Raw genomic sequence first — 14,504 nt, 5'->3', positions numbered from 1 at the left:
ACAGTGGCAGCATTTGATGGCACAGTGGCTGCAATTGATGATTTTTTTCAAAAATTTTTTGCGCCCCCCCAAAAATTTTGAGCACCAGCCGCCACTGATTTAGGACAATATCGGTTTACCTTACCCACAATAGTGCCCAACCCCATCCCAAACATGTTTTGTTTTGAACAAAGGAGGTAAGGGTTAAAAATGTAGGGTTTCAATGCTGACTAAATCCCCACTGCATTGGAGAGTCTTACTTCAACTTCCTGTCCCATTGAAAGGGTAGGCAGGAAGTGATGGCATATCTCATGGATGGGGACAGAGAAAGCAACAGACCCATATTTATTTATTTATTTATTTATTTATTTATTTATTTATTTATTACAGTGGGAAGGGGTGGAATATATGTCAAGTTTCTTTTGCTATTTGTGTCTTCCCATGATCTAGAAAGTGGGCGGAAAATATCCCAAATGAGGACACATTCAGCAATAAAAAAAAAAAAAAAGCATAAAGGTTCTGACTCTTATCCACTGAATTGAAAATAAAACAAAAAAAAATGGCTGGAGTTGGATTTTAAGCTGTAAACATGTCCACTTGTTGAAAAGCATGTTTTTTTATTTTTAATATTTTTATCATATGTATTTATAAAGCACCATCAGTATAGTTTAGTGAGTATTGTACACTGCATCCAGAAAAAATGTACAAATAAAAGGTGACATTTTAAAGGTGACATTTTATAAATATACTTCACATGGATTTGAATTTTACCTCTCCAATCATGCCATTCCATGTGCCATTAATCTTTTTGCCATGTTTGCCATTGGTCACCAGATACAGATCATAGGTGAATTTGACAGTCTTTGCTATTTTCTTCAGGATATCTATGCAGAAACCCTTACAGCATCTCTTGATGTAGTTTCCTCCTTCTTCTGTGCGGTTCCTAATGACCAGAATAAGATTAACATAAGTTAAAGAATACTGGCATGATCCCCTCGAGTCATAGAAATGTTATGTCTTTTAGGGCTTTTCAGGAAAAAAAACACCCCTCTAGAATTGCTTTAAATTACACAGTAATCTCTTATGATTTACCTGAGGGTGGATAAAAGGCCCTACAGTAGCCAGAGTGACACATATTCATATGAGCCCGGGTTCACACCTATGCGAATTAGATGTGGGTTTCCCACATCTAATTCACATAGCAGGAGAATGTGACTGGCTCCCTATGGAGCCGGTTCACATATCTCCGGGGCGGCTGCGGAGCGCACTGCACAAAAACGCTGTGCATCTTTGGCTTCATTTCAGGGCCGAATTCAGGCATAGAATTGGCCCTGATTCCTCCCTGAAAAGGGGAACAGGGATGCACGGCGCTCCTGTGCGATCCGCAGCCTGGTATAGTGTGAACCCGGGCTAAAGGTCCAAAATAAATAAACAAACAAGCATTGTAACCATGTATTGTGAGATTATCAGCTGTCATTTGGTGCACCAATGTCATCATAGTAGGCTGTAAATTAACAAAACATCCAAATGTCCCTTCATCTTAGTTATTTGAATGCTAACAGCTTGCATACAGTATCTAACATGTGACAAAAAGACTTCATCCAAGTACACGGGGTTCTAAAGCATGCCCTGTCCCTCTCCCGTTCTTGCACAATCCCCCCTTTGCTCTTGCTGGCAATTGCTGAGTATTACAAGTCTTTGAAAAATTGTGCTTTTGAACAGTTTTTGTAAGTTATTAAGAATTAAGATACAAGATTATTGTTACACTGCATTTGCTCTTTTTTATTCATATGAAGACCAAAGGGATGACAAGCAGTCATCTACTCACTTAAAGCAAAGGTCATCAACTCTTGGTGGGGTGGCTGACAATCCATATCTTCTTGCATTAAAAACACAAGTCTCTAATAGAATAAATAAAAAGTCCAGGTGACTCTCCTCTATCCAGAACCAAAAAAAGTGACCTTATGAAAAGCAGATGATAAACACTCTCCAATGGCTGGCCAAAAGAATCCCCACAGGGAGTAATTTACAAGACAGATTTTTATAGTGAGCCACAATTTATTAAATGAAAAATATATAACACCAATCTACTCATCCACTTTCTGGTGAATGCTTGACAGGCTTTTTCTGATTCATTTTGTCAGATTGGACTTTATCAAGTTTGTAATACCTATGGGAGTCAGTCTTGTGTTGTAATCCCTCTGCAGAATCTTTTAGACTCACACTGAAGAGTGGTTATCACCTACTCCATTAGAGATGGGGGTTTGGAACTAAAGAGATATGGATTATCACCCAATTCTTTAAGCATGTATACCCTACTTTAAAAGTATATATTGGAGTGGTTGAGTGTGCATCCAATTATTAGGTGTAAGTCCTTAATCTTTGTTACATCTCCAGCAAGTATCAATAGTCTTGGGATTAAAAATATGACTATCAGCAGGACATCAGCACCATCTAGCCATAATCTTAAAATTGCCTTTTGCAATTTGCTAGAAAATTAGAGTTCATTTGAAAATTTGAAGCTTCATTCCATTCTGGGGGTACAAGTATAATTTGCAGCTCTGTTTTCCATTTTCTGATATAAGTGAGCCTATACCAGGGACTTTTTGTTGTGGGCAAAAGGGGGAGCAAACCTAGCAAAGGCGGCAGTTTACCATCTGATCTGTGCTATTCTGGAATTATTTTGCTTATGTTAAATTTAGAAAGTGGGAACTGTGTAAAACTGGAGAGAAATCTAGGTTGTGTAATAGAGGTATCAGGTCTAGAAGAAGGATAACCTCTCCTGAGAAGGTGATCCTAAGAGGATAAAATGGAGGCAATCACTATGGGTAGGGTTTCTGTTTTGGACTGTGAACTTGGCAACAGTCAATGGAGAGCGTTTCAATTCTGTTGTAAAATATATTTCTGATTAGTCCAAAGTTTTTGCTGTTAATTGTGGCACCAGGCAACATTCTTGGTAAGAACCGCAACGTAAAAGTTTCAGTCAAGTAAAGTGAATCCTCCTTTATGCATTAATTCTGGACATTTTATGGTGCCATATGAAATTATGAATTGAGTGGTTGAGGATTTTTTTTGAGCTTCCAGAGGTCGAAAACCTGTATAGCTTGGAAAATGTATTTTGGCCAATATATGTATTTTTAATCCTGCATAGCAAGGTAATAGAGAATTTATGGATTTGGAAGAAATGTAAAATGTTTTGTTGGAGAAGGTAGTAAATTATGTCAGTAGGTTTGGTGAGATATTTTGGGATGTGAACCCCTAGGTATTTAATTGCAGGAGATTGCCAATGAAAAGAGAAGCTGGTTTGTAATTGGGATTAGATTTGAGAAGAAAGTGAAATATGTATATAAAGCTTTTGTTTTGTCATAATATATTTTAAAGTTATTTAAAAAGCCATATTTTCAGAATTTATTTCTAACAAATGGAATGGAAATAGTTGGGGAAGTGATAGAGTAGCAAGTATATACTGTACATATATTATAATATATATATATATATATATATATACACACACACAGTATCTCATAAAAGTGAGTACATTCCTCACATTTTTGTAAATGTTTTATTATTATATTTTATTTTGTGTGGCCACTATTATTTTCCAATACTGCCTTAACCCTCTTGGTCATGGAGTTCACCAGAGCTTCACAGATTGCCACTGGAGTCCTCTTCCACTCCTCCATGACGACATCATGGAGCTGGTGGATGTTAGAGGCCTTGCACTCCCCCACCTTCCATTTGAGGATGCCCCACAGATGCTCAATAGGGTTTAGGTCTGGAGACATGCTTTGCCAGTCCATCACCTTTACCCTCAGCTTCTTTAGCAAGGCAGTGGTCACCTTGGAGGTGTGTTTGGGGTTATGTTGGAATAATGCCCTGCGGCCCAGTTTCCAAAGGGAAGGGATCATGCTCTGCTTCAGTATGTCACAGTACATGTTGGCATTCATGGTTCCCTCAATGAACTGTAGCTTCCCAGTTCCGGCAGCACTTATGCAGCCCCAGACCATGACACTCCCACCACCATGCTTGACTGTAGGCAAGACAAACTTGTCTTTGTACTCCTCACCTGGTTGCCGCCACACATATGATATATGATACCATCTGATCCAAATAAGTTTATCTTGGTCTCATCAGACCACAGGGCATGGTTCCAGTAATCCATGTCCTTCGTCTGCTTGTCTTCAGCAAACTGTTCGCAGGCTTTCTTGTGCATCATCTTTAGAAGAGGCTTCGTTCTGGGACGACAGCCATGCAGACCAATTTGATGCAGTGTGCGGCATATGTCTGAGCACTGACAGGCTGATCCCCCACCCCTTCAACCTCTGCAGCAATACTGGCAGCACTCAAACATCTATTTCCCACAGACCACCTCTGGATATGAAGCTGAGCACATTTTCTTTGGTCGACCATGGCGTTGCCTGTTCTGAGTGGAACCTGTCCTGTTAAACCACTATATGGTCTTGGCCATCGTGCTGCAGCTCAGTTTCAGGGTCTTGGCAATCTTCTTATAGTCTAGGCCATCTTTATGTAGAGAAACAATTCTTCTTTCAGATCCTCAGAGTTCTTTGCCATGAGGTGGCATGTTGAACTTCCAGTGGCCAGTATAAGAGTGAGAGCGATAACACCAAATTTAACACACCTGCTCCCCATTCACACCTGAGACCTTGTAACACTAATGAGTCACATGACACCAGGAGGGAAAATGGCTAATTGGGCCCAATTTGGACATTTTCACTCAGGGGTGTACTCACTTTTGTTGCCAGCGGTTTAGACATTAATGGCTGTGTGTTGAGTTATTTTGAGGGGACAGCAAATGTACACTGTTATACAAGCTGTACACTCACTACTTACATTGTAGCAAAGTGTAATTTCTTCAGTGTTGTCATGTGAAAAGAAAAATATTTACAAAAATGTGAGGGGTGTACTTTTGTGAGATACTGTATATACAATGGGGACGGAAAGTATTCAGACCCCCTTAAATTTTTCACTCTTTGTTATATTGCAGCCATTTGCTAAAATCATTTAAGTTCATTTTTTTCCTCATTAATGTACACACAGCACCCCATATTTACAGAAAAACACAGAATTGTTTACATTTTTGCAGATTTATTAAAAAAGAATAACTGAAATATCACATGGTCCTAAGTATTCAGACCCTTTGCTGTGACACTCATATATTTAACTCAGGTGCTGTCCATTTCTTCTGATCATCCTTGAGATGGTTCTACACCTTCATTTGAGTCAAGCTGTGTTTGATTATACTGATTGGACTTGATTAGGAAAGCCACACACCTGTCTATATAAGACCTTACAGCTCACAGTGCAAGTCAGAGCAAATGAGAATCATGAGGTCAAAAGAACTGCCTGAAGAGCTCAGAGACAGAATTGTGGCAAGGCACAGATCTGGCCAAGGTTACAAAAAAATTTCTGCTGCACTTAAGGTTCCTAGGAGCACAGTGGCCTCCATAATCCTTAAATGGAAGATGTTTGGGACGATCAGAACCCTTCCTAGAGCTGGCCGTCTGGCCAAACTGAGCTATCGGGAGAGAAGAGCCTTGCTGCCTTGGTGAGAGAGGTAAAGAAGAACCCAAAGATCACTGTGGCTGTGCTCCAGAGATGCAGTCAGGAGATGGGAGAAAGTTGTAGAAAGTCAACCATCACTGCAGCCCTCCACCAGTCGGGGCCTTATGGCAGAGTGGCCCGACGGAAGCCTCTCCTCAGTGCAAGACACATGAAAGCGCGCATGGAGTTTGCTAAAAAAACACCTGAAGGACTCCAAGATGGTGAGAAATAAGATTCTCTGGTCTGATGAGACCAAGATAGAACTTTTTGACCTTAATTCTAAGCGGTATGTGTGGATAAAACCAGGCACTGCTCATCACCTGTCCAATACAGTCCCAACAGTGAAGCATGGTGGTGGCAGCATCATGCTGTGGGAGAGCCAGAGTGCTGACTTAAACCCAATTGAGCATCTCTGGAGAGACCTAAAAATGGCTGTCCACCAACGTTTACCATCCAACCTGACAGAACTGGAGAGGATCTGCAAGGAGGAATGGCAGAGGATCCCCAAATCCAGGTGTGAAAAACTTGTTGCTTCTTTCCCAAAAAGACTCATGGCTATATTAGATCAAAAGGGTGCTTCTACTAAATACTGAGAAAAGGGTCTGAATACTTAGGACCATGTGATATTTCAGTTTTTCTTTTTTTTAATAAATCTGCAAAAATGTCAAAAGTTCTGTGTTTTTCTGTCAATATGGGGTGCTGTGTGTACATTAATGAGGAAAAAAAATGAACTTAAATGATTTTAGCTAATGGTTGCAATATAACAAAGAGTGAAAAATTTAAGGGGGTCTGAATACTTTCTGTCCTCACTGTGTGTGTATATATATATATATATATATATATATATATATTGACAATGCTACAAAAGTGTTGGGAGGGACAAAGTCCCCAACTCTGGGCTCAGGTTTTAAAGTTGCACAGAGTCGGATCGATGTCGAACCAAAGTCTCAGGGCAAAGTTGGATTGACAGTTGCTCAACTTTCGGAGCAGTGTGAACCGGGCCTTACTGGGGAAAACAGGCTGTGTGTGCAGGTGTGCACAATCTTTATAATCAAGGGGATGGTGGTAGTCCAGGGCTCCACCAGGGAGACAGGCGGCCCCTGCCCAGAGGCCAGTAAATGGGCCAGTGCAGCATGGAGCTGCTAGAGAGGTGCAGGTTGCATGTGAGCACAGTGGTGCTGTGAGGAGGTCTTCAAAACAAACAAGGGCCTAAACCTGAGGCTAAAACAGCAACGTGGTTAGAGTGAGCCAGGAGGCTGGATGAAGCACCAGTGTTATTGTATAGCATTTGAAGAGAAATGCTGAACACCCTAGTGAGGGAAACATTTAAATTTTTGTTCGACATGAACTTTTTACTTCAAAAAAATTTAAATAAAAAGTAGGCCATCAAGCCCTGAAACAATATTTACTGGCTAGTCTGAACTTGGTGAAAAGCACTAGCAAAATCCCAAAATATCACAATATACAGTATATATATTTATTTTTTTATTACATAGTTCATGATAAAACTCTTAATGTACATTTATGTGTTTAGTGGTTGCCCCAAAAAGGTACTGATTTATATTTATTATTTTGGTTTATGCGGAAGGCTGCAGTATGGGCACTATATATGAGCCTCCTTTTTAACAGTAGCTCTAAAATATAATAACTATAATAGCGTAATTATAATAATTATATTATCTTTTTTGTCAGTGTAGAATAGCATCTGTAAGTAGTGATTTTATTTTGTGTGTGCTTTCCTGTCCAGGCATTGATTACATTACCTTTTCTTGTAAGGGCATCACAGTAACAGAAGGTGAGGGGAAAACTCCACAATGAGGTCACAAACAGAAATAATAAGTATAAAATAAAATAAGTAAAAAATAAGTTTAAGTTTAAAGCCTAACCGAAGCTTCAGTTTAAGTAATCTAAATACACTCCAGTTACATCAACACAAAATATGTTCAAAGTCTTATAGTACATTCTCCTTCTAGGGCAGCCACAGCATAAGTAGAAAGGTCTGTACCCTGTCAGTGGGTTTTCCCCCCATGGAGTTCACCTTGAAGGCATTTTTTTTTAAATAGAAGACCATGGGTATGATCTTTATAAGTATTTAATTTGTGAAGGGATTTTATAGAAATCTATTGAATAAGGCCTTAAATAAAAGGAACGTTTAATTGTTGCTAAACAAAAGAAAAAAAAAAAACACACACATAAAAAAATAGGTTGTACAGAGTAAAGCAAAATCTGACAGAAATATTGCAGAAAAGACCATTCATTTGGTAAGAAGTTATAAATGAAAAGTAGCTAGTTGCAGCACTTATTATATTTTATGTACATAATGCACAAATAGAAATCAGTTTGTGACTGTAAAGGTAAAAACATTTGGCATAAAATAGTTTAATAATTACTCATTAAATCACATTATGGTAAACATACAATAAGAGTTTGAATGCTAAATATAGTGTACACAAAAGAACTTTAAAAATATTGCAAAAGAGCACAATGCTGGCAGACATTTTTCAGGAGCCCATACTTGATCTGAGAATTACTGACATTCTTGTTTATGAAACAAGTTCACCATAAGTATGTGTTTCAATGTTACAAGGTGTTTTGACAAAACAAAACATTCTTGAGCTTCTGGTAAAACTTTTTGATTTTTAGTGTAAGTTTCAGAGTATTTTTTTTAACCTTTTTCATCTTTTTATCTTAGACTCAAATGAAAATAACTGCCACTATTTTAGGGATACTTATCCTGATGTATTAGCTTTGTGAACTAAGCCACAACTCTCATTTTTCTAAGGTCTTTTTTTTAAGGCTGGGTTCACACCTATGTGAATTACACCAATCGCAGAGCATTTTAACTCCTAATACTTTCAATTAGTCTGGTTCACATATGTGTGTTGCATTCGCACTCCGCATTGCCCAAAAAACGTGTGCATTTTCTAGGCAGTGTGGTGCGAATTGCAGGCACATATTCTCCTATGGTACGGCATCTGATTTGCAGATGCGTTCCGTTGTGAACAGGCATTCTCTCCCCCTCCTCACTACACCTCCCCCCTCCCTGCTCAGCTGATCCGCAGCTACAATGGAGAGGAAGCGCCAAACAGCTGCTTTTTCTCTTCGCACAGGGAACAGAGCTGGAATTCGCACCGGAATGGTGTAAATCCAGCCTTAGAGTGTTATGATCCATTTATTGTATTCTTCTGATGATCAATAAATTAATATCTTGATACACAGTATATATTGGTCTCTACTTTGTTATAGGATATGGAGTCATTTTTGTAATACCCTTTTCCACTTTTATATATTAGACTCAACAAAAAATAAAGGATACTTTTTTAAACATAGGGATACTTATCCTGGTGTGTTAGGTAACACACTAAGTGAACTAAGCCTATCATTTTATGTACTTTGTTTTAGACTGATGTGATTTGTTTATTGGATTCTCCTGATTATCAATGAATGAATATATTGATTGCAACATATACAGTATATGTTATATGTTAGTTTCTGCTTTATTTTCTTGTTGAGGAATAAGCTCACCTTTAGCACTTATCCTTTATTCACACTTGTCTCTGTAGTCAGCTCAGAAAAGTGAACCACAATAGGGTATCTGTTTTGCTGATAAACAGACATTTCAGAAACTGTACGCTCAGGCTGGAAGCAGTTTAACATGTAAACAAGATTTGGAAAAATAACGGAAATAGACAAATCAATATAAAAATTATAGAATATAAAAAAAACCAACCATCTTTAGTGTATACAATCAGGCATCTACTGTCCATAAAGTTACAGAGAAGCTAATACAATACAGCTTAAAAACATAGTTTTGAAGGCGTTACAATAAACGGTAACAGTAACATGTATGGTCTATGCATTTGGAGATGTCTCTGCTTCATTAGGACTTTGTATGCCTTGTAAGTACTCAGCCAAAGATAATAAACCTGTGCTGAAATATGATCAAAACAAATTAATGATAGTACAGGGATAATATAAATAGTACCCCAATATACAAATACAAAAGGGACAAAGCACAAATCTGTCCATGACAACAGGAGGAGAAAAAGGGGAAAAAAGGGAAAGGGCAAAAATATTGACTCCAAAATCCCCCCACTCACCCTGCCCGCAGTGTGGATAAGACTCCTCATCTGGGGGCAAACTAAAAGTGCCCGTAGGGGCACTTCACAGTGCTCCAACACTCAAGGCACCTCCAAAGTAAAAAAGTAGGAAAAGTATAAACCCCATAAACCAATTCTGCAATAAAATCAGGATTATCACAAAATTTAGGTATGAAAGAAATTTGCGTAGCCGCGTAGACCATACATGTTACTGTTACTGTTTATTTTTCCAAATTTTGTTTACATTTATGGTGGGTCAATACCACTGGGAATGAAATCTTATTGAGATAGCTATCACATGCTCCACTACAACAAACTTTTTACTACAGTTGGTTTATACCTTCTCTTCCTGCAGCACGTGACCCATTCCACCACAAGAAGGAGCTGAAAGTAATACAAAAATAAACTTTGTATAGCCAAAAACCTGTATTCTCTAGCTCTTTTTATTCCCTTCTGCAACCTTAAGGCTGGATTTACATAGATGAAAATTGGATGTGTTTTAACCGCATCCAATTCGCCTGACATGTGAATGTGGGCAGTTCTCAATGGAGCACACATGTCCGGGGCAGCTACAATGTGTTTTAAAAAAGGGTCCTGTGCATTTTTGGGTCCGGTCCAGGTGCAAATTCAGGCAAAAATTTGCATTGAAGCGGTGAACAGAAAGGCACCAGACCCCCGACTGCAAACCGGAGCTGAACATATGTGAACCTGGCCTAAAGGTTGTTGTAAGAAGCTGCTACAGGAAGAAAAGATGTAAGCATACTAATCAGACTGGAGGTCCTTTCTGTACCACACAGTTTTGAGACTCAGCACTGTAGCTCTGGTCTCTGTTGTAAACACCTTTACCCTTATGAGAAAAGCTTCAGCAAACTGCTGAAAAATCAGCCTAAGCCTATTCAACGGGTTACTCTATCAGCTTATGCTCTGTATTTAGGTTTGCCTGGCTCCTGACAGTTTATGTCACAGATTATTTATTGTGTATTATTTGGCTGTCAGTTGGCTGTCACCTGTGATGACAGTGTGGAGTTAAAAATTTTACATTTACATTTTTTGTAAGCAGGGGACCTGTAAAATAAAAGCCTCCTCACTACCTGTCAAACATACTCGGATTGCTTTTCAGAGGAGCATCAGCAGTGGCTGCTACACTTGTGAATAAGTCCTTAGTTTCATTTGTCAGTGGCACCCTTAGAGCTTGTTCACACATAAAGTTGGGGAGTAGTAAAGCCCTGCAGTTAAGTCACCGTTTTACAGTGCCCGGTCCCTACCCCCCCATTAGCTGCTGAGGCAGCAGCCAAAGGTGTACACATGCCGCAGCAGGAATTAAGCCCCCTGTTGCTTTGGGTGGGTGCTATCACCTGCCAATCAAGTAAATGGGGCCACTCTGCAAGTGACCCCAACTGCATTCTTCTGCGGGGTCCAAGGGGTTAAAGCAGGTGGTGAGAAAGCAACACAACACTGGCTGCTTTAACTCCAGTGTGGGTTAACAGCAGCTCATCAGTGTGAAAGCAGCCCTATATTATTATGCCCAGTGTATTGCTTCACATTGACCTGAAAATCTCCTGCTTCCTGCTGCTGCTGGCAGCAGAAGACTGCTAGCCATAATAAGAGGTGGAGTGTAGTTGATATCAATCTGCGTGGGACAGGAGCTAGCACTACAGAGAAGGCATCAGCTTATGTGGCTTGTGCTCCCTACTACAGCTCCAACTGTACAAGCAGTCCCTCTGCATTGCACACTGATGCTCTGGGATGATGGGTCAGCAAGCCCAGACCGCAATCTACCAGTCACCTGCCTATGATCTACTGCTAGATCGCGATCTACAGGTTGTTGACCCCTGCTTTAGACCTTAGGAAACCGCCTTGGTTGGCTTGAGAATTATTCAACCCTGCTCCTGGCCTCCAAATTAACCCACTCTACTCTAAGCCATTCTGCATTCTACATTTGAATGAACTATTTTAATCTGACTAAGCTAAGGCAGCTTATGTAATTTTTCTGCTTGGTGGTAAAGCTCTTGCCTGGGCCTTTGGGAAAAAGAATGATAACTGTCTGTATCTCAGTCAAGCTTTTGGAAAGTGTAAATGCGGTGAATTTCTGCACATAAGCTTCTGAGATTCCATGGGAAAATGAATATTTCTTCCTCCCTGGATTAACTGGTATCCCAGTGCATCAAAGCAGCTGGTTTCAAGAGAGAGCTCAAGATTGTGAAAGAGTAGGATGGAAAATTAATATTAGAAGAACACATTTCCAACAGTGTATGCTGTTTTCATTTAGGAAATTACATTAATTCCAATATCAAATGTTAAAAGCAAACAAAATTTTGAACTACTGGGTTAGAGCTCCAAAGGGATGAAGCTAAGGGGAAAATAATACTGGGAGTATGTTATAGGCCCCCTAACCTGAGGGAGGAAGTGGAGACAGATCTCCTATCACAATTTGGATTAGCAGCAAGGATGGGAAGTGTTATCATAATGGGGGATTATAATTATCCAGACATAGACTGGGCGAAGGGAACCGCGCATTCATTTAAGGCTCGCCAATTCCTTAATGTCTTGCAGGACAATTTTATGGGTCAGATGGTAGACGCACCAACTAGAAATCAAACATTACTGGATCTACTGATTACCAACAATACAGACCTGATCACGGATGTGGAAATACGGGGCAATTTAGGTAACAGCGATCACAGGTCAATTAGTTTCAGTATAAATCACACAAATAGGAAACATAAAGGGAATACAAAGACACTGAATTTCAAAAGAGCCAACTTCCCTAAAATACAAACCTTGCTAAAAGGCATAAATTGGGATAAAATATTAGGAACAAAGAATACAGAGGAGAGATGGGTTTGATTTAAGAGCATATTAAATAAGGGCATTAGCCAATGTATCCCATTGGGTAATAAATTTAAAAGAGCGAACAAAAGCCCTGGATGGCTTAACTCCAATGTAAAAATGCATATAAAAGCAAAGGAGAAGGCCTTCAAAAAATACAAGGTTGAGGGATCATCATCAGCATTCAGACTTTATAAAGAATGCAACAAGAAATGTAAGGGTGCAATTAGGACGGCTAAGATAGAACATGAAAGACACATAGCGGAGTAGAGCAAAAAAAATCCCAAGAAATTCTTTAAGTATGTAAACAGTAAAAAAGGAGGACAGACCATATTGGCCCCATAAAAAATGAGGAAGGACATCTGGTTACAAAGGATGGGGAGATGGCAAAGGTATTAAATTTATTCTTCTCCTCAGCCTTCACGAGTGAATCAGGGGGCTTCAGTAACCAAAACTGCAGTGTTTATCCTCATGACACAACACAGGAAGCACCTCCATGGTTAACAGAGGACAGAATTAAAATTAGACTTGAGAAACTTAACATTAATAAATCACTGGGACCAGATGGCTTGCATCCGAGGGTACTTAGGGTAAGTGATTGCCAGACCGTTGTTCCTAATTTTTACAGACAGTCTACTGACTGGAATGGTACCAGCTGATGGAGAAAAGCCAATGTAGCACCAATATTTAAAAAGGGCCCAAAAAACATCCCTGGGAATTACAGACCAGTTAGCCTAACATCAATAGTATGTAAACTCTTGGAGGGGATGATAAGGGACTATATACAAGATTTTAGTAATAAGAATGGTATCATTAGCAGTAATCAGCATGGATTCATGAAGAATCTTTCTTGCCAAACCAATCTACTAACCTTCTTTGAGGAGGTGAGTTGCCATCTAGATAAAGGAAGGCCCGTAGACGTGGTGTATCTGGATTTTGCAAAAGCATTTGACACAGTTCCCCATAAACTTTTACTGTACAAAATAAGGTTCCTTGGCATGGACCATAGGGTGAGTACATGGATTGAAAACTGGCTACAAGGGCTAGTTCAGAGGGTGGTGATAAATGGGGAGTACTCAGAATGGTCAGGGGTGAGTAGTGGGGTTCCCCAGGGTTCTGTGCTGGGACCAATCCTATTTAATTTGTTCATAAACGACCTGGAGGATGGGATAAACAGTTCAATCTCTGTATTTGCAGATGATACTAAGCAAAGCAGAGCAATAACTTCTCCGCAGGATGTGGAAACCTTGCAAAAAGATCTGAACAAATTAATGGGGTGGGCAACTACATGGCAAATGAGGTTCAATGTAGAAAAATGTAAAATAATGCATTTGGGTGGCAAAAATATGAATGCAATCTATACACCGGGGGGGAGAACCTCTGGGGGAATCTAGGATGGAAAAGGACCTGGGGGTCCTAGTAGATGATAGGCTCAGCAAGCTGCTGCTAACAAACAGAATATTGGCATGCATTAAAAAGGGGATCAACTCCAGAGATAAAATGATAATTCTCCCACTCTACGAGACTCTGGTCCGGCCGCACTTGGAGTATGCTGTCCAGTTCTGGGCACCAGTTCTCAGGAAGGATGTACTGGAAATGGAGCGAGAACAAAGAAGGGCAACAAAGCTAATAAAGGGTCTGGAGGATCTTAGTTATGAGGAAAGGTTGCGAGCACTGAACTTATTCTCTCTGGAGAAGAGACGCTTGAGAGGGGATATGATTTCAATATACAAATACCGTACTGGTGACCCTACAATAGAAATAAAACTTTTTTGCAGAAGAGAGTTTAACAAGACTCTCGGCCACTCATTAAAATTAGAAGAAAAGAGGTTTAACCTTAAACTACGTAGAGGGTTCTTTACTGTAAGAGCGGCAAAGATGTGGAATTCCCTTCCACAGGCGGTGGTCTCAGCGGGGAGCATCGATAGCTTCAAGAAACTATTAGATAAGCACCTGAATGACCGCAACATACAGGGATATATAATGTAATACTGACACATAATCACACACATACTGTAGGTTGGACTTGATGGA

General features: G+C 39.7%; 1 protein-coding gene across 1 annotated transcript in view; it reads right to left on the bottom strand.

Moving 5' to 3' along the window:
- Positions 1–14,504, bottom strand: part of GRIN2B (glutamate ionotropic receptor NMDA type subunit 2B) — a 1,456,453-nt gene that overhangs the window by 210,200 nt on the left and 1,231,749 nt on the right. The window contains exon 7 of the mRNA XM_073592711.1: positions 751–922. Coding sequence (XP_073448812.1) covers positions 751–922 — 172 coding nt within the window. The remainder of the gene's footprint in view (positions 1–750; positions 923–14,504) is intronic.

This window comes from Aquarana catesbeiana, linkage group LG07, assembly GCF_042186555.1.
Source record: "Aquarana catesbeiana isolate 2022-GZ linkage group LG07, ASM4218655v1, whole genome shotgun sequence".
Classification (NCBI taxonomy): domain Eukaryota; kingdom Metazoa; phylum Chordata; class Amphibia; order Anura; family Ranidae; genus Aquarana; species Aquarana catesbeiana.
Note: the sequence above shows the minus strand (reverse complement) of the source record. Positions and strands in the feature narration are given on the sequence as shown.